The sequence below is a fragment of the Simochromis diagramma genome, unplaced genomic scaffold (assembly GCF_900408965.1).
Source record: "Simochromis diagramma unplaced genomic scaffold, fSimDia1.1 OVJJ01000487.1, whole genome shotgun sequence".
NCBI classification, from domain to species: Eukaryota; Metazoa; Chordata; class Actinopteri; order Cichliformes; family Cichlidae; genus Simochromis; species Simochromis diagramma.
In genome coordinates, this window is record NW_024387305.1 from 3,480,451 (window position 1) to 3,507,335 (window position 26,885).

Genomic DNA, 26,885 nt, shown 5'->3' on the forward strand with positions numbered 1-26,885 from the left:
TAAACATCTGTCCTTTCTGCTGCATATTTTTGAATCGGATCCGGTGGGTTGATAATCTTGCAGAGATGTGACCCTCTCAGTTATTCCCATTTTACAATGAGTTATTCTCCAGAGTCCCAGTCTTATATTAAATTATAATGAGTTAACGGGCAGGACAGTTTGTACACAGATAGTAAATATTTAATTTTAATCATTCTCTTTGTCACTCAGGGGTAAAAGTTTCAAAAGTAAAAATAGAAAAGGACAAATATATAAGCTCATGCATTTGCGTGAATATCAGCATCCATATGTCTGGTGTCTATATTTTCCTCATTCATTCATACAGACACGTACTGTAGTATCAGTGTTTGACAGTGTCAGCACTGTTAAATTGTCAAAATGTTCACTGTGTGTCCTTTGCCCGGAAAAGCTGCCCTATGGCGTAAACATGTTGCAATCAGTGTAGCGCTAGGACCCTGCAGATAAGCAGGAGAGTGTCGACAGCCGTATGCTAGCAGATACTGACTGTATGCTAGCAGATACTGTTGTTACAAGAATTCATGAACTGCAATAGCAGCATAGGTTTTAAAACTGTAATAGAGGTAAGAACAGACGACAGCCACCAATCTAAACAACACAGTAACGTTGCTAATAATCCCTTTCAGATATCAGCTGACAGCCAAATCGTTGTTAATATCTTTGTGTGACAAATATTAAGCTAGCGTTAGCTTTAGCTGGGAGGAATCTGGGCATTTTATTAGATTAACATTTAATGACCTAACCGCTAAAGTGCTTTTCGGATGTCTGCTGGACAACAGTGCATGCTACATGATGTGTTGCCGTTTGTTGTTTACTGCTTGATCCCACCAAGTTAGGTGGCAGTGGTTAGCAAGCTAATGTTAGCTGACAAGCTAGTACTTCAACGTCCAGTTGGCTTAATACTGATCAGTGTGAGCAAATGTCAATATGATATATGATACTCAGATAATCAATTGATGCAAGCCCATAAGATGTTGGCAATGCAAACTGATAATGCACGTTCATTTTAAACGTATTACTCGGTCTGATTATGGGAAAATAACTTCTTAAATAAAAACTGTATACTTACATTCATAACCTGTTCATTATAAAAAGGGTGTGGGACAAAGGCACGAAATCTTGAAAAACAGGTCAGACTATTATCTGTTTCTTATCTTTTCTTTTGTTCAAACAATACAGAATATTAATAGCCTTGTTTTTATAATAATCAATTGACGATTGTGGCTCCACAAGCCAGTGCACTCCTAGGGCCAGTCCTAAGTTTGGTCACAGAGGACATCTGGCATAAAATCCTTTGCCAAATCAAACATACAGATTTTGAAGGATGAGATTTCCATATTGGATTGGTCGGGGAGTCTGGGTTAACAAGGACTACCTCTGGTGCTGTTGGCCAGCAGGGTACAGGTAAAAACTGTGTGCTGGAGAGGGGGGAGGCATATTCAGTACAGCGAGAAAGAAGGAATGACAGGAGTGTGGAGGTGAGGAATTTAAATGTTGGAACTATGACTGGTAAAGGGAGAATGCTGGCTGGATACATTGAACAAAGGATGCTGATTATGGAGCTACCAGGTGGGGAAAAGGAAGAACACAGGGACAATTCGTGGATGTAGTGAAGGAGGACATGCAAAGAGTTGGTTTGACGAAGGAAAAAGCTAGGAATACAGAGAGATGGAAGCAGATAATCTGCTATGGTGACCCCTAAAGGGAGCAGCTAAAAAAAGAAGACAAATACTCATTAAATATATATGTCTTTTAACTGTGGTTATCTTCTCAGACTTAATCATGTCTCAGGTGGAGAAGAAGGCAGGGCTGCTGAGGAGGACGTCATCCTCTAAAAAGCCCTTGAAAGAGAAGGTGGTCCTCATGTATGATGAGATTTTTGCAGTGAGTATCATAGAAAGTCAAACAATGTCGATGTTGAGAGTTTTGAGAAATGCATTATGTTCAAGTGCTAACAGTGTCATTTCTGCTTGATTTAGAAAGAAGACCCAGCAAAAAATAACCCTCGTTTCTGGGATGAGCTGTTTCTTATGAAGGTAAGGAGAAAGAAGTGTGCTGCATAACAGGAAATCTCTCACAGTGCACTCTGTGGTTATGTGAAGCTGCAGCAGTGATGTGATGCACATAGTTTAAAGAATGCATACTTTAGAAAAGAGGAAGTACTGATGCTCAAATCAAATACACTGCAACCAAATACTGCAGAGATAAGGACTTTGAAGATTGCCAGGCAGTATAATTTGCATTTATTGTGATACTTCTCTACTATGAATGGTTAGGCTATTGCTTTTTTAACAGGAGAGTAGTCTGAGATTTTGAAGTGAATCTTTTATATGACTTATGCACCCTTAACGTTTAATTCTCCTTGCCTTTCACTCAACACTTTTATCTTTTTTACCCGCAGGTGAACCTAGAGTACCTGGAGTCAAAATTGGAGAGTGTGGATGGGGAGGACGTCCAGCGCATTCAAGACAACATCAACTCTCTGTTTCACCACTGCGTTCAGGCTCTGGGAGAGGAGCACCAGATCAAAGTGGTCAATGCCCTGCAGGTAACTATCACCTGGATTTTCAACTGCGTGCACATTGTGTATATAATCATCACATTAGGAGCAATCTAAGTATGTTGATCAGGCTGTTAGCTTCTTTTGACTGATAAATTATATGAGCTTGACTCCATATTTTTATTTTATAATATCATTTCACAAAAATGTGGAAATGTGTGTTGTGGTTTTTAAAAAATAAAAAATATTTAGGCAGGACTTGTTAATGGCATTCTATAATGAGTGTGTTGATATGCATAGAGGTGTTATGATTGCAGTTTATAATAACTACAGTATTAAAGCTTAACCCTGTTAAATAATGAAACATACTAAAACTATTTTTCTCCTTGATGTAGTAACAGCGACAATATCATCCCATGACTGTTGTTGTCTCATGCAGGATTTATGGACCTGCATCAGTATTGCTTTTTAGGTCTTTTTCTATTCAGAGTGAAGTTTAAGTATGCAACCAACGCAGAAGTACCCACCTGCAGTGCCCTTAAAAAAACAACACCGTGTAGCCTGGTGGCACTGACATTATGTAGCAGTTGAATGCTGATCGGTCGAAAAGCTGGGTTAAACAGAAAAGGGAGCAATAGCAGAGTTCACCATAAACACCATCAAGCATGGGAAAAAAATTCAAAATCAAAACAGCACACTCAAAAAGCCCATAGATCTGTCACAACACAGCAGAGTCATTACCGTGTAGTATGACTTCTGTCTATCGAAACTCAAATATATAGTACATATTTACCTGATGTTCCACACCTTTGAGGCATCCCCCCCTTGCTGTAAATCTTCGAAAATCTGCATAACATTTAAATATTACCAATGCAAAATGATGTGGGGTGCTTTACAGACGTGCCGATTCATGAAACGTGTTAAGCAGCCCGTGTGTCCTCCTTTACTTCCAGACTCTCTGTGCACTTTTCCGAGGGGTCCACCAGAAGAACAAGTCGGCGTCCGGGTTTGATATTATCAACATGCTCATGGGGTTTGATAAGGCTGAGCAAAGGATGAAGGTATGTTAGACTCTAAACAAAAATAGAAAGAAATAGAAAATAGAAATAGAAAGAAAAATTGAGTGAAATCGATTAGTAAATAAAGATGTAAAGGGAAAGATGGGTTGAGTTGTTGTTGTTGTTTTTTTACTCATTCATACACTTCCTTTTGTTTGTGTCTCCTGCAGGACCTGATGGAGAGACTGGACAGCCTTCTCTGTGGAGACAGCTCAGAGAGTCTCAAGAGCCTTTGCCTCAAACTGTTGTTGTGTTTGGTGACGGTGAGATGGAGCATGTATGATAATTATCATTTGATATGCTTGTTCTGCTGTTACACAAAATGTTACAGCTGTTGAAATATTGTGTTACAGGTAACAGACAATATTAGCCAGAACACTATACTAGAATATGTGATGATCAATAGCATCTTTGAAGCCATTCTTCAGGTAAATCATTTGAATAGAAAATATAATTCTGTGATTTTCAGTTATATTTTGAAATTGTCTCTCAGCTCTGGTCTATTCATCTTTGCTCTCCGTTTGTTTCCTGCTCAGATTCTGTCAGATGCATCCAGCAGAGGGCAGCATGGTTATGATGCTGTGGTGCTTCTGGCTCTCCTGGTGAACTATAGAAAATATGAGGTCTGTTTGATGTGCATATGCTGACTTTTGACTGTGCTAGCGTTTCTTCATATAAAGCTTTTTCTACAATAGTCATGAACTCCAGTATAAAGCCCATGTGAGACTGAACCGGGTTGTGTATCCAAAAGCAAAGATCAACCTCCTGTTCTCCGACGAATCTCCTTCTGGAAACTGATATGTATCTTCTGCTGTAAAGTCTAAAAATGAGAAGATATGTTAAAGGCAATTATTAGTCTCTAAACACCGCAACAGTAGAGAATAATAGGTAAAAATAACTCAGAGGAAGAAAATAACTCGGGCGTTTTAAATCATGTTTCCAGAATATTAATGGTGCCACACTCTGATTAGTTAAGCCAGTGTGGATGAGGGGTAAAACAGTGTCTTCATGCATCATCAGGGTGACTTTACAGGCTGACTGTTTCTATTTGTAGTCTTACTGGGATGCCATCTTGGGTGCATCGGGGACAAAAAGAATAATATTCCAGCATCCATTTTCTGCACTTGGTATAGATTTTAAAAACATTATTTTTTGTACCAAAGCCCTTCTTGACGCCATATTTTCACCCTCTAGAAAGAAAAATAACCTTCAAAAAGGATGATGTATTTTTATTTGCATTTCTGAACATTGCAGTGTATATACTGGGTAGGAGGCTCTTGAGTTAGTAAGTTATAATAAATAAAGAATGGTCTTTCATGGTCTTTAATAATAAAGTATTTACTTTTCCTTTTCTGTTATAGTCTGTGAATCCATACATTGTAAAGCTCTCCATTGTGGATGATGAACCAACACTAGATGTAAGTATGCTGTCACTAGCTGTTGTAATTGCAGAATAATAAATAGCCAGCCTGATGTAGGTGGTCTTTACATCAGACAGATAATCAAAGCTCTCACTGACACCTTGAATGTTTTTCTTTTCCAGGGAATGGGTATGGTTGTCCACCAAGCTCTGACAGAATATAACAGGTGCGATTTAAAACTTCCATCTGTCAAAAAGGTGTTTTTAATGATGCCGTACATAGTGTGCTGAGAGTGTTGGTACCATCAGTTTGGTTTGATGTATCCTGCAAATGTTCTATTTCTATTCTCCTTAAAAGAAAACAGGCCTTCATAGCTTTAGTTATTTATATCTGACAGCTTTCTTTGGGAGTCTGTAATGTTTTTTGGATGAGGAAAGGTTCAGATATTAAAATGCTGTGTGTGAAGGAGGTCTTGTCTGTCTGCGTGCATAGACAGACACATCAAAATGATGGATGGTGGCTCAATGCACTTCATTGTTTTTGTGTATAAACTGATTGCCCGTAGATAATAAACTGCAGAGAGCAAAAGGAGGTGTTAGGTAAATGTGTGTTAGGTTAGGCATGGCTGTTTTTATTGCTCTCTTTTGTGGCTTACCTGCCTTTCATTAATTTGTCATTCGCTCCTCTTTTTTTGTTCTTTCTACTTTCTGTCCATCTGGTCTTTTTCTCTTTTTAGGCAGTACAAAGACAAAGAGGAGGAGAACCAGGGTGGCTTCTTCTCTACCCTCACTAGTATGGTGGGCAGCATGTTTATAGCAGATGCTGACGAGAAGCTCTCCGTACAGTAAGTGCAAAGCCGTTTCACTTCTTACATCAGACAGATTCATTCTTTATACTCAAGTTAAAAGTAACAGGACAGAATTGGAGTACGAATGAACAGGTTGGCTGAAATACTATAAACAGAAGGAAGACACTCAGATATTAATAAGTTTAACCCAGTATTTACTGTTATATTTACAATGTGTCACATAGAGTTTTTAATATCTTTAAGTCCATTTGTCAGAACCTCAGTTTCATTAATAAAAACAACATTTATCTGGTAGAATTTAGATATCGCGCCATGTTATTTCATCATTTAGATGCATGGACTTGCGTGGAATTAAATCACTATTTTTGCCCATCAGTCCACATCCAGTAAGCCATAATAACACAGAAGCATTTGAGTGTGGCCTTTGTCTAAACCACTTAGACAAAGGTACTATAATTTTGCTTTTGCTCCATTTGCATCCATTTTTCAGGTGATGAGTAGACCGAGTGCTCCTCTGAAATAGTGCTTGTGTCATCAGATTAGACGATTTGTTTGCTCTTGCTTTGTTGCTCATTTTCAGTTCCATATTAGAGTCTTGCAGGACTTAAAGTCTTTGTATTATACTGGACTTTAGTTTAGCATTTCAGTTAATGCTGTCTCTGAAATAAGTTCCATTCCAAGCCATCTTCGTTCTCATTGGATGCCCCTTGCAAACAGAACATTTTTACAACAGGTGGGTGGGGCTTCTGGGCTCGCAGACATAGATGTGTGCTTAAGATGTCCATAGTAGGTATGCACGCTCTCTGTGACATCATACCGATCTAAAAGTAGAAAAACATTGTGAAACTGAGTGTTGAGATCAGTCTGATATATATAGTCAGCTGCTGTATAATTCTCTCAGTCACTTCAGTCTTGCTAGTTTACCACCAAGGCCTGATGCTTTGTCCTCCTTCAGGAGGTTCTCTGATCTCTCCGTTAGGGTTAGGGGTCGGGGTTTTTCTTACACCTTTTTTACTTTACTATTTAGTTTGAGTTTTGAGTTAATGCTGAACTGAAGGAAAAGTTTTGTTTCAGATTTCTTGCATCTCACAGGTTTTGGGCTGCTGTGCTTGTGGGTTTATAAATCATTTGTACGCTTCTTCTGGTCTATTCCTCACTACAGCTTTACAGCAGATGTTGTAGGAAGTTTATTGGACTTCTTGGCTTGGTATATAATCACTTTTTCACTGTGAGTTATTTAGTCTAGACTGACGGGGAAAAATATATAGCAGTAGACAATATAACTTTTATGTGGTATGATGTTTTTGAAGAAAGTAGAAGATAAAAACTGTTGCATTGTTTAGTACAGACAGTTTGGCTCAGGCCAACTAACTTAATATGTTTAAAACTGCAGTCAAATACTTGTGTTCATAATCAGTATACTCACTGTTGTTTTACATGACTAATGTCCCAATTTCTATCAACATAAAAATGGACAATGCATTACGAGGGAATTTGGGAAATGATTTATTATTCTGTTCAAACATTGTGCAGTAGTTAATGACACAGAAAATTAAAAAAGTGACCTGCTGATGCGTGAAGCCGTTGTTAAGAAACTTTGAGCAGCAGAGTGCTTTTCCAGTTGTTCCTTGAGCTTGACTGGATCAAAGGCTGGAACGCTCAGTCCACTATTTTGTAAAATTTGGATATTTATCCAATAAAAAAAGTGTTCTCTCTAACTTAACTTTCATTTCAAGGACAAATGAGGCGATTCTGCTGGCACTCTATGAGGCTGTGCATCTCAACCGCAACTTCATCACTGTCTTGGCACAGGTAACATACAACACTTTTTTGTGTTCTTCTATGCTCACAGCTTTTGGATGTTAGAGGTCAAGTAAAAGTTATTCCACCCCTTACTTTTTCTGTAATTTTGTGTGTTGATGCCTTTTTGCCTGCACTGTAACTCACAGAAAGTTGGTAAGAAACTACCTTGTCTTCATTTATGATTTAATTTAAAGAGATATTACAGGTGGTCCTCACGCTAAGCAAAGGTCCTCAGGTCCAAAAGTTCCTGAGGTTCTCAGACTGCAATGAGAATTCAGAAAACTTTGAGTTTTATGATTTAATCTTTAGCAAACCTTATCATTTACCTCCTCTCGAGGTTGAAATCTTTTTAATCTTAAATTTTCTGCTACACATGGTATCTGTGAGATGATTTGCCAATAACGACCGATGCGCAGACCAGTGGTTAAGAGTAGAAGTGGAAACACGCATCACTTTTTATGTATAAGTGGGCACAGGAAAAACTGTTTTATCATGAGGAGACCTTTGAAAGAACCAGGCCCGGGGAAGGACAGCCATGTGTTGTGAGTGGCTGGGCTGTGAGTGAAATAGAAGAGAGAGAAAAAGAGACTATAGAGAGAAAATACTAACTATGGGAGTTAATTACATGCATTTGTCGTATATAAAGGCTTCGGAAGTGAAAAGATTGGAGTTGCTTGCAATTTAATGTGTTTTGCTCTTTTAGTATAAATGACTTGATAAGAGTAAAGCGTTTGAGCTAACGACCTAAATAAGGATAAGATGGCAGCCTCAGGACCAGCTCACAAATGTGTTGCTTTTTTGCAGTGTTGTGCTTATTTGCATATTTCAGGGTAAATGAAGAGATTAGGTGAATGATTAGTGCATCGTTCTGTAGATGTTTCACTCTCCTAAACGTAATCTGTCTCTACTACTCTTCTTGTTTTCTCACTGACTCAGCTTTTCTTTACATTATGAGACTCTAGGCAAGGTTAATCACTGTTAATGAGGTGTTTTTATGTGTGTCATGTCTTTCCACAGAGCCATCCCGAGATCGACATTGCCGCCACACCCACCACCACTACTCCAACCACCCCTACGACGCCACTTGGCACAACGCCGCCCTCCCTTGACAGTAAGCCGTACACTTAATATTTTGATTCAGACACGCGTAGACTCAGAAAAGCTTACATGATGTCAGGGGCATTAATCATTGGTTTCGGAGGGCAACTCTCACTGGCTTTATATCACTGTTTGGGAGCACATTTTAAAGTTTCTAGAAAGAATATTTGTTGACCGCAGTAGTCAGTCAACAGACCGTTTTAAAGGCGTTGTCTGGAGGTTGAAAATTGATTGAATAGACTCAGTTACAGGATTTGGTTTTTTAACCTAAAAAACTGTAACCTTGTCTTCTTTGATATAAAAAAATGACCCTTCAAAGCACCTGAATAGGCCGAGAGCACTGCAAAGGTCTCTAAAACTGTGGGGCGTTAATGGTCTCTGCTTCTTTGCGTCCTTTTAATCGTAACTTTTAATATGCATTTTTAAACACTCCCTTTGAATCTGGCAGCTTTTGTTCACGTTTGCTTTTAAACACTCAAAAGCAAAGAGGCAGAAATAAAAAATACAGTTTGTGCTCTTTACCTGATAGAATTGAGTTCCTAATACACACTCGATTTATTACACCTTAATAAGTGAATTATTAATACTACTTCAGCTGCTTACTAATCTCACTTTGAAAAGGAGTTCATAGCTCCCACTTCAGCTTTTGTGGATGGTGTATGTTGATGCTGGCACATTGAAAAGCAGCTCATTTGGCATGCACATGTGCTGTAACTGTTAAAAGGTACATGTTTCTACCTCTGGCTAACTTCAAACCCAAGAGCCATTTTCTATATAAAATATTAACCTCCAGCTTCAAATACAAATGAGAGTTTCACATGCAGTGTGCATCATGAAAAGTTGAGAGAGCGTCAGCCCTGAGGTCTTTTGTGTGGAACATACATGTGCCTTGTAATCACATGTCAGGAATATGCATTTCCTTCTACAGTCGAGCCTCACACGATAGATGGTGTGAAATCTTTTTGTTTTTTTTGGTGGTATGCCTGCTGTGTGCTGAGGAAGAAGGAAACACAGGAGGGTTTTGTGGGGTGGAGGGACATGACCAGCTCATCATTTAACCATGAGGTCAAGCTGTATGTTTCAGAGAGCAGAGATTTTTAAATGGATGAAAATGCTTGTCTAGACTGCACAGTTAAATACAGTAGCTACAGTAATGGCAAAAACACATTACTTTTTGTGCGTGAATGAACACTCCGTTTACCCAAATAAGTTAGCTGCTGTTTTATCCCAAAAGGCTGAGTCTGTTCATCTGGACGTAGCAATTTCAGTGGGAGAAACGTTTTGTCACTCATCCAAGTGATTTCTTCAGTCTCAGCTGACTGCAGGATTCCCCAACCATATAAACAGTACATTTGCACAATGACTGAAACCAACCCACTGAATGAACAGTTGGGCTGTGAGGTCAAACAGCTATGTCCAGATGAACAGAATCAACCTTTTGGGATTAACTTACCTGGATGATTGAGCATGCATCAAGACAGCTGTTGTTTCAGTGTCATGCTGTTGTTAATGGTGGCTTTAAGATGGGCTCAGGTTTCATGGAGAGTCATAATTTAAAGACTGGGACTAACTTCAAAATTTCTTTTTTGCAACTCTTTTGTTTTCTGGATTCAGAGTAAATCTGAAAACAAGGAAATTAGTTTGACTGTGTGTGTGGTTTTTTTTTTTTACCCTAGTGATGATGTTTATCTGTACTGTCATTTCTACATTTGCATTATAGTGATGAGCAACCCAGAACTGCCTCTGGATCCCAACCTGCAGACCAGCAACCTTCTCATCACCTTCCTCAAGTATGCTTCCATTGTAATGCAGGATACAAAAGGTAACAAAAAGATTTAAATCCTCTTTCTCTTGGTCTCTGCTACTCTACCTTCTTATAATCATTCATTCTGGTAATTTTAATTTCATCTTTGTCCTAAAGTGCCCCCCCAAATTATTAAACTGTTATAGCCGTCATCATGTTGTGGGTTGTTTATGTTTAGTCCTTTTATCTGTTATTGTTTTCAAAGATGAGCACCGACTCAACAGCGCCAGACTGTGCCTGATTATTCTCACCTGCATAGCCGAGGTATCAGAACCTGCCGTCCTGCAACAAATGCCACCGACCACATTCTCCATCAACCTGACCATCTTTGTTTTTAATCCTTCCCTGTACGATAGGACCAGTATGCTGATGCTTTTCTTCATGATGACAATATGAACTTCAGAGTCAGTCTCCATCGAATGGTGAGTTCATGGCCGTGTGAGTGACACTCAGTGAGGATAGAAGTAATTACAAGGTGCGATCCGAAACTCCAGCCTGTTTCTGTTATGCGTGATTAGCGTACATCATGGTCATTTCCATGAACAGGTGTGAGAAGTAACTTTCCTGAGTCAGGATTTTGTGTGACAGTGCACGGTCAACACTGGGATCTGCGTTAGACAGGTGTGGACATTTGTCATTTGTATGGTCTCTGTGAATAGCCCAGTGTTAATGTAATAAACCTGCACTGTCAGTGGAAGATGTTTCACTCTAAGGGGACACATCAGGTCAGGATGGTGACCCAGGCCGTGATCATCACTCTTTTGATTGTTCCCGGGGGTTGAAAACTGAATTCATTCCCTAGGATCAGACTTTTTACTGCATGTTCTATTATAACATCTTGCAGCACAGATTAATCTAAATGTTACACAGTGGCACAGTGAATTGTACACTTTAAAACTGGTTCGTTTCCCCCTACTAAGATATTTTTAACTCCCTACTTGTCTTCCCTCACCTGATATTACTCCATCTGATTGCTTCCTCTTGTGCATCAAAGATAGTTAGATAGAAAGATAGGAGCATTTCAAGTGTGGACACTGGGTGTGGTATATGGTGTCTGCAGTTGGTTGGAGGTATCAACTGTTTTAGTTTTGTCAACTGAAACATATAATCAGCTCCTTCTTGAGTGAATCTCGTTCCGTAGCTAAACTCAGACTCCATCATTTTGGACTTCAGCTGGCGACTGTACAGGGAGTGCAGAATTATTAGGCAAGTTGTATTTTTGAGGAATAATTTCATTATTGAACAACAACCATGTTCTCAATGAACCCAAAAAACTCATTAATATCAAAGCTGAATGTTTGTGGAAGTAGTTTGTAGTTTGTTTTTAGTTTTAGCTATTTTAGGGGGATATCTGTGTGTGCAGGTGACTATTACTGTGCATAATTATTAGGCAACTTAACAAAAAACAAATATATACCCATTTCAATTATTTATTTTTACCAGTGAAACCAATATAACATCTCCACATTCACAAATATACATTTCTGACATTCAAAAACAAAACAAAAACAAATCAGCGACCAATATAGCCACCTTTCTTTGCAAGGACACTCAAAAGCCTGCCATCCATGGATTCTGTCAGTGTTTTGATCTGTTCACCATCAACATTGCGTGCAGCAGCAACCACAGCCTCCCAGACACTGTTCAGAGAGGTGTACTGTTTTCCCTCCTTGTAAATCTCACATTTGATGATGGACCACAGGTTTTCAATGGGGTTCAGATCAGGTGAACAAGGTGGCCATGTCATTAGTTTTTCTTCTTTTATACCCTTTCTTGCCAGCCACGCTGTGGAGTACTTGGACGCGTGTGATGGAGCATTGTCCTGCATGAAAATCATGTTTTTCTTGAAGGATGCAGACTTCTTCCTGTACCACTGCTTGAAGAAGGTGTCTTCCAGAAACTGGCAGTAGGACTGGGAGTTGAGCTTGACTCCATCCTCAACCCGAAAAGGCCCCACAAGCTCATCTTTGATGATACCAGCCCAAACCAGTACTCCACCTCCACCTTGCTGGCGTCTGAGTCGGACTGGAGCTCTCTGCCCTTTACCAATCCAGCCACGGGCCCATCCATCTGGCCCATCAAGACTCACTCTCATTTCATCAGTCCATAAAACCTTAGAAAAATCAGTCTTGAGATATTTCTTGGCCCAGTCTTGACGTTTCAGCTTGTGTGTCTTGTTCAGTGGTGGTCGTCTTTCAGCCTTTCTTACCTTGGTCATGTCTCTGAGTATTGCACACCTTGTGCTTTTGGGCACTCCAGTGATGTTGCAGCTCTGAAATATGGCCAAACTGGTGGCAAGTGGCATCTTGGCAGCTGCACGCTTGACTTTTCTCAGTTCATGGGCAGTTATTTTGCGCCTTGGTTTTTCCACACACTTCTTGCGACCCTGTTGACTATTTTGAATGAAACGCTTGATTGTTCGATGATCACGCTTCAGAAGCTTTGCAATTTTGAGACTGCTGCATCCCTCTGCAAGATATCTCACTATTTTTGACTTTTCTGAGCCTGTCAAGTCCTTCTTTTGACCCATTTTGCCAAAGGAAAGGACGTTGCCTAATAATTATGCACACCTGATATAGGGTGTTGATGTCATTAGACCACACCCCTTCTCATTACAGAGATGCACATCACCTAATATGCTTAATTGGTAGTAGGCTTTCGAGCCTATACAGCTTGGAGTAAGACAACATGCATGAAGAGGATGATGTGGACAAAATACTCATTTGCCTAATAATTCTGCACTCCCTGTAGACCTTGTTCTTCTCTGCAGCCTCTGTGAGCTCAGAATAGCGGTGCATGGAAAAATTGCCCACTGCTACAGATTCTGGTTAGTGTGGCCCTCTTGCTCACTGATCTCCAGACCAGAAGGAGGACTGCTGACAGTTCAAAACAGTAGAATTGGAGTACCTCCCACAAATCCTCTTTGTGAAAACAGCTAAATGAAATTGACATATAGCACAAAAGCAACCTGGCCAGTGAGATATCTGGAAAAACATGAGATAGACAGTGACCGAACTCCGACACTAAGATGGAAGGAATAGAATTGCAAATAAAGTTACTCTCTTAAAAGTTGTACTTTGAAGGATTACATACCAGATGCTGTCAGTTTCTGACTGTGACTGTTATTTAGTGTCTGCTGATTATCTGTTCCGTGTCACTTAACAATAAATAACATACAGCTGTAAAAACTGTTTCCAAAACTGCAAAGTAGGCTTGTCTTGTACAGTTATAATTATTAAAATTACAGAGTATCTGTGCATATTAACATATTTTTCTATTTCTATATTTTTCAGCCTATGAGGCACAGGAAAAAAGCAGTGGACAAGAACATCCCGTCACGGCCGCTGGTGTGTGCTGTTCTAGGTAAGAAGAGTGTTTTAACACTTGTTTACTATGGATTCAAATCAGCAGTGATATCTGTTAGCTGTAAGGCCTAACTTCTGAGTTTTTGCATCAATTAAACCTCATTATTATGCAATCAAAGGTCATGCATTTTAACAGTTATCTTTTGTGCAGATCTGATGGTGGAGTTTATTGTTACTCACATGATGAAGGATTTCCCCATGGATTTATACCTGTGAGAACACATTAAATTACACATATATCATTATGACTCATCCATCATCAAATCGATTTAATCAGAGTTTCTTGTCTTATTTCCTGTGCAGGCGCTGTGTGCAGATCATCCACAAACTCCTTTGTTACCAAAAGAAATGTAGAATCAGATTACACTACACCTGGAGAGAGCTTTGGTCAGGTAATGATACCTCATCTTCTCGCTTATGTACTGTTTGTCAGAAAAAAAGCCCCATTCAGATAGGATTTATTTCTCAGGGTGAAATAAGGTGAATTTAATGAAATGCCTGCTGTTTTTTTTATATATCACAGGTTATCTCATAATTTAAATCCCAGTGTCCTTGTATTTTAGAGTCAATCTCAGCTTTTCCATTTTCATCCCAGTTTTTGTGAATTAGTGAGCTGATAATACCATTTAGCTGAAAGCACAGTCCCTCGGAGCTCTGAAGAACAATTTCCAATTTATGACCTTTTCACAGAAATAAGTAGATACGTTTTAGATAGTAGATAAGTACACCCTTACTGCTTTTAGAGCTAAGAAGGTAAGTAGCACCCAGGTGCTGCTAATCAAATGCACTTGATTGTTGATCATTTGCAAGCATGACCACCTCTATAACGGCGCATTCAGGTGTGTTAACACAATACCGCAGTCTTTCCACGAATGAACGTTCAAGTAGATTTAACCCAAGATCATCTGAGACTCTACAGGCCTCAGGTAGCATGTTAATGTTCATGACAGTGCAGCTGGAGAAAAACTGTGCAAATATGGATTATTCAGAGGGATTGCCAGGAGAAATGGTGACGTGGCGTCTGTTGGATCTGAACAAAGATTTTAAGACTTCTGGAACAATGTTCTTTGAAGAGAACAGATTAAAGTGGGGATGTTTGGTCGTAATTCGCAACACCACAGCATGTCAGCACAAACACCTCATACCAACTGTCAGCATGGTGGTGGAGGGATGATGATATTGGTTTGTTTTGCAGGGACAGCACCTGGGCACCTTGCGGTTGTTGAGTAACCATAAACTCCTTTGTATAAAACAGTATTCATACTCTAGAGCCAAATGTAGGGACTTCTGCCCAACAGTTAAACATTTTGGTTCATGAAACGGGACAATGATCTCAAGCAAGGAGCAAATCTAAAACAGAATGGCTTAAAAAAGAAAAGAGTCAAGGCAGTGCAGTTGCAGTGACTCATTCAAAGTCCAGACTTCAACACAACTGAAATACTGTGGTGGGAGCTTAAGAGAACTGTGCATAAACAAATGCCCACAAACCTCACTGAACCAAACCAAGTTTGCAAAGAAGAGTGGGCCAAAATTGCTCCACAGTGATTTGAGAGATGGATAAAGTCAAACTGAAAATGAATTTGAAGTTAAATTTGAAGTTATTGCAGCTTAAGGTGGGTTTACAAGCTACTGAATTATTGGGTGTATTTACTTAGAGTCCTGTGAAAAGTTCTTTTTCACATGACTGTTGATGTATATACCAGAAAATAAGTAAATGCTCAACAGGTTACTTTTAACCTAGGTTTAAATGACCTGAGAGACAACATATGACTAATTTAAAATGTTTGATTTGCTAAATATATATCACCTCACGAGCTGAGCAAATAGTTCCTGCTTTTGCAAAACAAACACAATTTTCTTCTAAAGTGTTGTTTTGTAAATGTACTGCATCACTGAAACCAGATAATGAGTCTCTAAAGAAAGCACAATCCATCCTCGTGGCCTTGTTTTCAGGCTGGTCAACAAACAATAGGATAACATTTCAGCTTGTAATGGCCTCATCGCGCTGTGTCTCATTAGAATACAGATTCCTCTAATCAGACCAATAATCAGCTTAATTCCCTGAATAACCCCGACTCTCTTTTCCTGGTGGAGATAATAGCGTACCATGAAATGACACTGGAGAGAAAAATGAATTCGATTGTTTGTCTTCTTTTAGCATGTTGCTGTGCCAACTCGTGTTGGAGCTTTTTTTGTGCGTGCACATTTTGGTTCTTCTCGTGGGATTGTTTGCCTCAATAAAAGCTCGTGAAGAGGCTAGATTTGGTGTTGAAAGACCCCCCCTCCTGTGATTCCATTATCTACCTTAATAAAGCTGCACACTAAGGAAACCAGTCTGCTGCCATATGCCTCTGCTGCTAGACGATTAGCAACACTCCTCTGTATTTCATTAATGCAAGCATGTCTCCCTCTGCATTAGCTCTCATCAACCTGCTGAAGTTCCTGCTGTCAAATGAGACCACACTGCTGGCCAAGCACAACATCTTTCATCTGGCCTTGCTGGTGAGAATCATACACTGTTAAAAAAAAAACACGTGGAGGCACAGGACCAGACCACAAACCACAGTGAGGATTGGTTTAATAGAGATGCTGTATGTGTAAGACAGATTCTAGTAGTGGCGCTTCAACCACGAATCTAAACAAATTTTATGTTTGTCCAAGGAGATTAAAAGCACCAAACGGATGTGGTGTAAATGTAATTTCCCTTTATAAATCCTCTTTTTGGTTTATTTTTCTCTTGTTGGGTACTTTCTATAAATGTAATGTTCAGCTAATCCTAGCGTGTGTCTCTTTATCCAGGTAGTAAACCTGTTCAACATGTTCATAACTTACGGCGACACATTCCTGCCCACCTCCAACAGCTACGACGAGCTGTACTACGAAATCGTACGAATGCATCAGGTCTTCGACAACCTCTACTGCATGGGTACGTAACCTCATGCTTGAGTTTTTAATTTATTTCTTTTAAAGCATTCCTGAACTATTTAATACGCACAGCCACCTTTATACAGCCTTAATCCTAAAAAGGATTTTTGTGTATTTCTGTCATTCTGCTTTCCAGTTTTGAGAGTTTCAACTAACACAGGCCAGTGGAAGGAGGCAGCCAGTAAAGTCACACATGCCCTTGTCAATGTTCGGTAATCACCCAGCCACACACCCGCACTCACACTCTTTACTCTGATTTCTGTATCCTAAGAAGGAGAAATGAGTCATACTGGATTGAAGGGAGCTGAAAGTGAGCGAAGTCTTCAGAGCCGTAATTTGGGTTCTCTACCATCTGACTTTTTTTAGTCCCCTAGGCCCCTCTATTTTATAAATTTTAAGCTTTTATCTCCTTCACCCCAACCTCACACAGATATTGTACTTGGTCTCTTCCTCAAATCTTTTCCCTGTAATCTCCCTTTCCTCCTCCATCTTCTCCGGGGAGATGATCCTCTGAGGTCACCCTGGCTCAAAGGCCCCAGAGGGCAGCCGTATGAACAGGATAGTCCTAGAGGATTTAGCGAGTGCAGTGGGCTCCTGATAGAACAGCATCCCTGTGTAAAAAGGCAGTCAGAAGAGCTGAAGTGAAGGCTGGGAGTATAACAGGAGTAAATGTTGAAAGAATGGATGAATAAATACACGAAGACAGAATTCTAAAGAATTCACAGAAGATGGTCTTATAATGAACTTAAATGAAAGGACCAAACCCATTTTACTCAGTTTGTTTTTTCCACTATAGGCTGGCTTCCCATACATAAATGACAGCAGAATTACCACTGCCGAGAATCCTCTGCATGTTTGTCACTATAATCTGTTTGATATATGACGCAGCCAAAGCCAGTACAAAATAAGCCATTCAATCTCTCAGCTGTGCTTAGTGCATCAACTCATACTTGAGCTTTAAAGCAGTTTATTTCTCGGAAATAAATGCTAATGATGGAGAAGATTGCCTCTGAATTTAGATTTGATTCCCTGGTGTATCCAAACAATATAAAGGAGACAGTGACATGTATCAGAAGTGACTTTTCTGTTAACAGACACGTTTTGTCAAAAAATACAAATTTCAGATATTTAAACCTTTAATATAATTTAATTATCAATTATTATTTGAACCTAAATAAGATGTTGTTCCACATATCATAGCCAAATGTATTTGGACATCCTTGCTTTCAGCAGATTTCAGACAACTTGTCAAGGATATCAGGTTTGATCCTTGTAGCCTATATGCCGATTATATCTATTGAACTGGGGCCAAGAGGCACAGCTGTTCTTCCTCTGCTATGTATTTCCATTCTGAGCTGCCCTTGATAAAATCTGGAGGATGCATCACACAAACATGCTTTTCTTGACATAACTCAGATAGACTGTGGCAGGAGCGACCTCTTAAATCATGCAAAACATTTTGTTTTCTCCCATCTTTGAACCTCTTTTGCATTGGTCATTTTTAATCTGGGACAACATCGGATGGTGTGCAGTGTGGCCAGTGTCATAGTACATTTAGACTGGCACTGTTTCTTTGTTTTGGGTCACGACTCTCAGTTTCAACTTTTTGTACTATTAGTTTAGAAAGATTCTTCCACATTAAACCATCTAATTTATTTTTCCCCATGTCCCAGACAGTGGAACAAGTGTGGAATATTTGTTTGATTGTAGCTCATAATTGCTGCCTGCTGTGCTAGTCCTGCCTCTTTAGTCCTTCAGCTCTGGATCTCCACCTGGCACTCAAGCTCACAGCTGCTGCAGCAGGTGGAGAACTGGTTTATGTGGCGCTACACAGAACTCGCCAAGGCTTCAGACAAGGGCTAAGATCAGCAGCTGCAGTGCATGATGATGAAGTTGGAGTTAATCTGCAGGATAAGAAACTTGCTATAGAGCAGCTCAGTTATGTACTGTAACAAAGTATTAGGTGGATAAAACAGTTAGAGACAGAAGCTGAATTATTAAGTCAGTCAACAAACATACACATACATGCGCATGGATATCCCCTTTATCTCCCATTTCTTATTTAAAAAGTTTTTTGCGTTTTTCTTCCAGGGCCATAATCAACCACTTCAACCCCAAGATTGAGTCATACGCTGCAGTGAACCACATCTCTCAGCTGTCAGAAGAGCAGGTAAACACTTTGCCTGACTAAAAGTTGCATGTGAATAAAAATGAACTTCCATATCGTCTCGGGGCCATTTGGGCTGAACTCCAGTGACATGTCACTCTTGTTCTTTCAGAAGAAAATCTTCTGAATTTCTCAGTAAACAATGAACAAGGCTGAAGTGTTTGAGGAAAAGCTCACTGAGTTTTGTTTTGGGGGGAAAAAAGCCTATTCATCAAGACATAGTTACAGCAGTGTGGCAGAAATGAATGACTCAAACATTGGTTATGGTGATGAGACGCACAGAAAAGCAGTTGTTATCACACACATCGCTGAGCTTCAGACTCATCATGGCAGATTCAGGGAAACATTACACTGAAAGGCAGGCTTGAGTTATTCTCATTTGAGATTTTATTGTACATCAAATACAGCAAATGTTGCCATTTCTCTGGTGTCTGCAGCTGCTCTTGTAGAAATAATGACAATTTTTCCACATAGTTTGCAAACACAAACAGAGTGTGGATCGAGTCATTAAGCAGAAGCGCTGGGCGACTTTTGAAACAGTAATTTTTGGAAATACGTGAGCCGGGACTGGAAGGAGGCTGAACTGATATGAGCTCTATAAGCTCCATTTAAGACTCGTGTGAAGTCTTTCGCGATGGAAAACAGCAGGAAAAAACTTTATTTTTTTTGTACTTGATAAGAAGTGATGGATTTGGTCATTATTCTCTCCAATTACCTCTCTGCTTTTATCTACTAGATTTATTCACAACAAAGAGGAAAGCCAGAAGGTATCTCAGGTGTCAATGAGCTGCGGCTGGTTTTATGTTATTTTTCACCTTTGGTATTAACAGCCTTTTCGTTAGATGCAAGGGTTGAACAGCAAAGACTGGGTTGAAGCTGCGGTTGCCTAGGGCTGTTCGATATAACGAGATGACGATATAAAAACTATCGTTTCGTGGTGTCGCAAAATAAACTGTTTATGGTAATATTTTTTCATCGTTTTGATGGTCCCTGTAGTGGCTATGTTAATTTCTTAAAGTTCTCTATTTCTCTTATATTTAATATAACCACACTACAGACGGACAAGCACCTGTTTTTATGCTTTGTCGTTAGCAACAACGACGGTAACAGCATCGCGTGTCCGCTTGTTTATGTTCCACATAAACCTTTCAAAATAAAGCTCAAGATCCTGTTGAGACTTTTCAAAATAAACTGAATCACGTGAAAGAGCAGATTATTTACGGATGAGAAGTAAAAAAGAGCCGCCAGGTGCTAAAAAATAAACCTTAGACTCAAGCGTTAGAACAGGCTTTCCCCGCAGCACGCCGTGTAATAAATACTCACAAAGAAAACGGCGGCTGTTACAACTTATGTCTAAAAATGTGTAGTTTCATGCATCGGTTAAAACACTCGACTCCAGCTACATGACGCGCAGCTAGAAACACTTCCCGCAAGTCGAGCTGCCCGAGATTCACAGAATTTACAGAAAATGTTACTTGTGATTTATATCGTTATCGGACGATAGAATTCTTATATCGGGATATGAGATTTTGGTCATATCGCGCAGCCCTACGGTTGCCTTTCTTAAAGTCCATAAAATAGGCATTTCAGATCAGTGATTCTCAGGTGTGGATGTGATCGTGTTTGGTTGTCTGTCTGTATTTGTTAGCTCTGTAGTGGACTGTCGACCTGAAAAGTCAGTTGATTGTTTTTAAGAGCTGACAGTTTCCAGCTGTCCACTATGGTTAAATTGGTACAGATAGAGGAAAGCTGGAAATGTTTAAAAATGATTTTCTTTAGAGTAACGCTGGAAAAAAACCTCTTTTACTTGTCTTCTCCTAATTTTAGGCTTTAACTGCTTTTGTACACATGTGGCTGGCTTGGCTTAAGCACAACACATCACGTCTCAGCTGTCCAAAACACGTTTCTGCGTTGTAAGTGAATGAACTGCAGAGCAGTGTGAACACATGAACACGCGCTGACAGTGAGAGGCTGAAGATGCCAAGACCTGTCCAAACCTTCTGACTCAGCTTTGTCATAACGACATTGTGCAGACCTCTGCAGGATACTGTTTAAAACATTATAAAAGGCCATTAATATAATTTTATGTGTTTTTATGTTTTAAGATTAATGCCCATTGTGCTTTCTCTGCACAAAGTAATTACAAGTTGTAACTCAAATCTGGAGGAAAGAACATGGTCACTATTGGGATTAATATTTCGGTTAGTGTGTTTATGCCTGCTGAATAATTACTCTGATTGTAAATTACAAGATCAGCCACAGCCAGGGCAGCATTTCAGTAGCTGTATGCAGCCGGTGACTCACATATATGCAGCAGAATAGAGATAAAGAAAGCAGGAACACATGACATCTATAGAGTCAGCTCTTTTCTTTTCTCTTGTCTGCTTCTGTCCCTTGCTCTTTGTTTTTCAGTGAACTGAAAGAAACTTTGAATTTTGATCCCTCAGTCTTTTAGCATACTGTCCTAAACACACATACACACACACCAACACACACAAACCCCCTGCTCTCCAGCCCTCTGGAGCGACTTCACTCTCTACAGTGACACCAGAAGACGGATGGCCTCCAGAGACACGCAGCATTGAAACAAGCTGCTGTACGCTCTGTTCCTCACACAAAGTACGAAACTGGACTACAATACTAGAGTTAAAACACATTAAAAACCTGCTTTTTAATCCATGCATCAAGATAAAGACAGTGACGACTGCGTGCACACAATCGTATCTGCTTAGACACTGAAACAGTTGCACAAGCAACAACCCCTACTAACAACCTCATACACTTTCCTTTAATTCCCCTTTTTTCCTTTACTTTATATCAACATTTTTGCTTCTGAACAGTTTGTTATATCTTTCGGTTTTTTTCTTCTTTACTTTTTCTTTTTGCATTAGTTTGGTTGACTATTCAAACCTACCACCGCTTTTTCATACAGAGAGGAGGGAGATGGAGAGGGAGGGAGCGAGAGAGAGATATGGGTATGAATTTTTCATCAGTGTACCACCAGAGGTTGAAGTAAAAACAACAGCACTTTTTATTCACAAGCAGAGTCGTAGATTTATTAGAGAACGCTCTTCAGGTCTCAGCCTTTAATAAGTCTAAAAATGTTGATTCAGCTGGATAGTAAATAAGCTGCCATGGCTAAAAGAGAATTATGTTATGCATAAATGAAATAAGACCTAAATGTAAGTTAACATATGGGTGTTTAATGTATGAGTGTTCATGTTCGTGGAGCCTTTCTGAGAAGCATGACAAAGTGCAGCTCATGTTCTTTGCTGTGAATTTTTCATGCCGTGTGGAGTCTTTCTGGAGCATTAATTAAAAAAAATGAAAAAGGTCTGCTTAGTGGCTATTTCACAGCTGAAAGGTGTGGAGAATCTCTGTATAATTACCTCTGATTTTAGCCAGCCTTCTTATCTCAGCTGGACATTAGCTGAGGCAACTCTTTCCTCTGCATACGTAACCACAGTTTATACACACTAGTGACGATTCTGCATTATTCGTAGCCTGAAACTTTCATTGTGAAAATGCTTTTAATCCGTGAGTCTTAACAGTCCGCTCAACAACAAAGTAATTAAGCAGCTGCAGTTGAATAAGCCTGTTAGAGTCCCAACTGAAGGCGCGGACAGCACTGAGATAGTGGGACAGAAGAAATAAAACTTAAATTAAGTGAAATCCGTCAATAAAACCTCATTTTTCTAAATGACACGTGAAACGGTTCATTACAGTGAGGCACATTATCGCTGGAAAAAGTCGGAGAGGAACCAAATGTTACGTTGCAACTCTGAAACACTACTTGATCCCTCATAAATAAAAGTGTGGGAATAAAGTATTTAACACTAATTAATTTTTGACTGCTCTGTAACCATTCCCAGTGTTCGCTGTACAATGCAAAAACCAGTTGAGAGAATCACATGAGACTTAATTTCATTTTGTGTTTGTCTGATCTTTTTGTAAGGTGTTGGAGGTGGTACGGTCCAACTATGACACACTGACCCTCAAACTGCAGGATGGCCTGGACCAGTTTGAGAGATACTCTGAGCAGCCCAAAGAGGCTGCTTTCTTCAAGGAGCTGGTAAGAGAGAGGGAGGGTGGTTTGTTTTGAGTGTTCAGGGTTTTATACACTCCATTTGAACTCTTTCTCAAGTGCATCCAGTCTAATGTTTGACTCAAGCAGCGTTTCACTCAGAATTATCAAAAATCTGTCTCTCAGGAGTGTTAGAAACATTTTCTCAGATTTTACTGTGTCTTTTTTTTTTAAGGAAGACCATTACTTGCCAGCTTGTTTCATTATAAAATTAATGGAGAAGATACAAGACACGAGGCAGAAGTAGCAGAAAAAGTGCACATTGACACAAGAGCTAGAAGGTAGAGGGTGATTGCTCAGTGCGCTATTAGTGAGGTTTTAATTTCTGTTTTTTAGACAAGAGGCAATTATAAAGTTTCAGGACTCCCATCAAAAAATTAAGCATCTTGCCTGATGTAAACAGGGCCAATCTCCTCTTCAAGGTATCTTCTTGCGTACCTTTTGACCACTTTCAGTACAGTTATTATATTGCTCTGTGAATGCCTCATTCTGTGCTCTTGCGAGCCTCTGCGACACACACTGGATCTAATTTCATTTTGGGGAAATACCAAAAGGAGGCAAAGCGGTCTGCGTGCACTGAATGTCGTCCCTCAGATTCCTCAGGATGTTGCAGTATAATTTAACATTGTTAGTGCTACCTTGCTGATCAGATTCACGGTGCACAGCTTGTGCATGCTAAAGGGAAAACAAACATACTACAGCTCCTGCTTCACCTCGCCCAGTGCACCGCTTCTGGGATTGGAAACTGTGAAGCCTTCAGAGGACTGCAGTTCTGATAATCCTCCATGTTAGACTTGGGTGGAAAGAAAAGTTTATGCCTGTTTTGTGCAGCAGTTGAGGTCTGTGTGAAAATATCTGGCAAATGCAGGTGGTCAGAACACACCTTCCATGGAGTGGTACCAAAATCCTCCCAATTATTGAAGATAGTTAGTGGGGTTAGGTTAATTGGTGAATCTAAATTGCACAGTACATAAGTGTGTTAGACTGGTGTAGCCTGCCTCTCACCCTATCATAGCTGGGATAGGCTCCAACCTCACGCAGCCCTGAATTGGATAAGTGGAAGAAAATGAATGGATGATGTATTTATTGTCAGTTCCATAAATTAATTTGTCGCTGTCGTTAATGTGTTGAAACCTCAGCAGGAAATCACAGAGGCATAGCTGATGAAGAGAGGTAGTTGTGAGTGGAGTGAGATGTTTTACACAAACATAAAGCCTTGTAATAAATGTGCGTGTCTCCAGGTGCGCTCCATCAGCCTGAATGTGAGGAAGAACGTCTCCCTGAACACGCTGAGTCAGGACGTCCTGCTCAAAGAGTTCTCCACCATCTCCTGAGAAACACCCACACTCCCTTCAACACGGATGTGTAAATATAGTTTAACACATGCAACAGAAACGATAACAATCCTGGATGGTTCTTTCCATAAATCATTTCTCATCTTCAGTGTCCTGTGAACTGGATCGGGGGATCCTGCAGAGACACTTAAAGGCTGGATGCACCTTAAGGACAGGCCTGAAAACTCTCCAGACTTTGCTCCTTGTGCTTGTTCATGTTCGTGCTGATTTGAAGAAGTGCCCATATTGCACTGGTCCCTCATGTGCAATCAGCAGTATTGGCTGGACTGTTAACTGACACATAAAAGTTTTGATTATGGTAGTAAAACAAAGTATTTCAGTCCTCTGGTGTCTAATCACATTTTCTGAATCATCTGTTTAGCAGTTTGTCCTTCACGACATTAGTGATGGTGATGCTGAGCCGTTTTGAGTTTGGTGAATCTTACTGTACTCTTGAATTAGAGCATTAGCCTTTTCTTTTCCGATCAGTGCTCGTTGCGCGAGTATTAAATTCATTCTCTACATGTTCAAGATTCAATTTGAGTATTTTTATGTACTTACTTGCTGAGGTGATAGAGCAAGCTGAGGATGCTTTGAAGTGACGGAAAGCTTTTTATTTTTGTTTTTGATGAGAGCCAATACTAACACTCACTACTGTTACTCACGTCTCCATTATTTTAACAAACGACCTGAATGTGTTTGACGTGAGCTGTTATCATTTAGAAGAAAAACTGTTTATTAATGAAACAAAATGAGCTGTAATGTCATCATGGCTGTTGTGTCTCTGGCACACACAAGGTCTTTAGTGAGAATAGTCTCATGCGTATGTGCTCTTGAACTCACTTTTCTTCTTTCAGAACAGTTGAACTTATATTTTTGAAAGTTGATCTGAATTATGCAATTTCTTTACCTGAAGGGTCTTCTTTCTTTCCTTCACCTCTAACCTCTGTTGGTATATTTATGTTTCTTTTTTAAATAAAGATTGGTTTCCTACTATATCAGTGATTCCTCTTGACTGTTTTCACACATCGTTGAGGATCTGTGACGTTGGTCGCATTGCCGAAGTGCCACAATCTACGAATATGATCTGTTTTTCTAAATGTTTTTGTCTTGGCTCGTGTCTTTACTCAATGTTCACTGTCGAGCACGTATGAACTGTGAGTTCTTAATTAAAGGGACATGTTCTCACTTCATGTCACTGCTGACTTACAGTGAATTAAGTTATTTTGACTTTTATCTGATTAAAGCTCTTCTAAGACCTGACTATACAGACACTGTGCTTGATAAACATCTCTGTTAGCTTTGTGCATCTATCAGAAAGGAAATGTGACCGTTTTTGATTGTTTTTAGTTAGTTTAATAACTGATGAAAGAAACATTGAATTGTAGGGGACAGAATTCATGTCACCTGCAAGAAATATGAAATGTGAATGATTAAAAAAAAAAAGAAACCAGGAAAAATTAATGGTTCTTTCAGAGTATTTGATATATTTACTGCACTCTGCTGGGACAAACTAGCAGTGTATGAATTTATGTAGAAGGTATGACATCATCTTTATACACACATTTTTCAAAATAAAAAATAATAATAAAAATCCCCGTAAATCCAGCTTAGAGGATTGTGAGATACTTTATGAAATGAGAACAGCACCTGCAATAAATATATCAGACTGAATGCAAAGATCCTGATGTATGATTGTAGTTGCAACATGATAATCAGTCAGAGAGATGCAATGTGATTCTGGGTCTCACATGTACCAGGCCTGTTATTCTAAACTGTGGGAACAAGTCTGTGAAAATGAGACACACACCTGATTATATAATGAGAATGTAAAATGTGTTTTGTTGCAACAGCAGAGATGTGGAAGTAGTTCATTAAAAACAAAAAATCAATAGTCTGCTGCTGAATAAACGTATTATCAGGTCATAGTTGGTGAGAAAGTGGAAACTTTCCTGCTCCAGTCTCGCTGTTCCGCCTTTTACCCTTCTCGCCCCTTCATGTTGTGAAACTAATTAGCCAGTATCTCTGATAAACGTTGTCCTCCAGCTACTTCCTAATGATGTCTGCACCCTGAGGCTCGCACAAACAACACCAGCTAAGTCTTTTGTTTCTCAAAGTAACCTAAATCTTTGGATGGAGAAAAAAAAAATGCAAGCAGAGGTCAGAGAGGAGGATGCTAGAAATTGTGATAAAGGGAATAAACTGACGGTGAGAAGGTGCAGGAAATAATCTGGATGCACAGTGAGGGCAGAAGTCTGACTTTATTGAAGGGATATTTGGCAGCTGGCTTGCAGAAGTCCAGACGAATCAATAAAGGTAGTGCTTGACTTGCTTTCTTAAAACGTCTCTCCCCTGCTGTTGGAAGTTAGTTTCACACCAGGCAAGAAACAGACATGATCCTTCTGTCAGGAGATTCCTGATTGTTTTCCTTTTTCCTTCATCATCATCCAACTCATAGCATAAGAAGTCTGTGAATACATCTTGAGGGCTTGTATTACTTATTATTGTGTTTGACTGCTTCTGGTAGCTCAGATGACGCCATTGTGGGAAAGGGGTTCCT

The 26,885-nt window shown here is 39.7% G+C and overlaps 1 protein-coding gene across 2 annotated transcripts; it reads left to right on the forward strand.

Moving 5' to 3' along the window:
* Positions 1-433: 433 nt before the first annotated feature.
* Positions 434-25,323, forward strand: armh3 (armadillo like helical domain containing 3). 2 transcript variants are annotated; one of them, XM_040004667.1, is made up of 26 exons: positions 434-581; positions 1,793-1,902; positions 1,998-2,054; positions 2,420-2,566; positions 3,472-3,579; positions 3,747-3,839; positions 3,930-4,004; positions 4,113-4,199; positions 4,938-4,994; positions 5,120-5,163; positions 5,674-5,781; positions 7,482-7,557; positions 8,566-8,659; positions 10,367-10,468; positions 10,656-10,714; positions 10,807-10,872; positions 13,744-13,813; positions 13,967-14,027; positions 14,119-14,207; positions 16,235-16,317; positions 16,615-16,741; positions 16,877-16,952; positions 18,832-18,910; positions 22,863-22,979; positions 24,233-24,356; positions 24,436-25,323. In XM_040004667.1, exons 2-25 carry the CDS (start codon positions 1,801-1,803, stop codon positions 24,323-24,325), a joined length of 2,070 nt encoding a protein of 689 aa, XP_039860601.1. In that variant the 5' UTR covers positions 434-581; positions 1,793-1,800; the 3' UTR covers positions 24,326-24,356; positions 24,436-25,323. The 2 variants fall into 2 exon arrangements, with proteins under 2 accessions (XP_039860601.1, XP_039860600.1); XM_040004666.1 differs by having other exon boundaries at positions 24,233-25,323.
* The last annotated feature ends 1,562 nt before the right edge of the window (positions 25,324-26,885 follow it).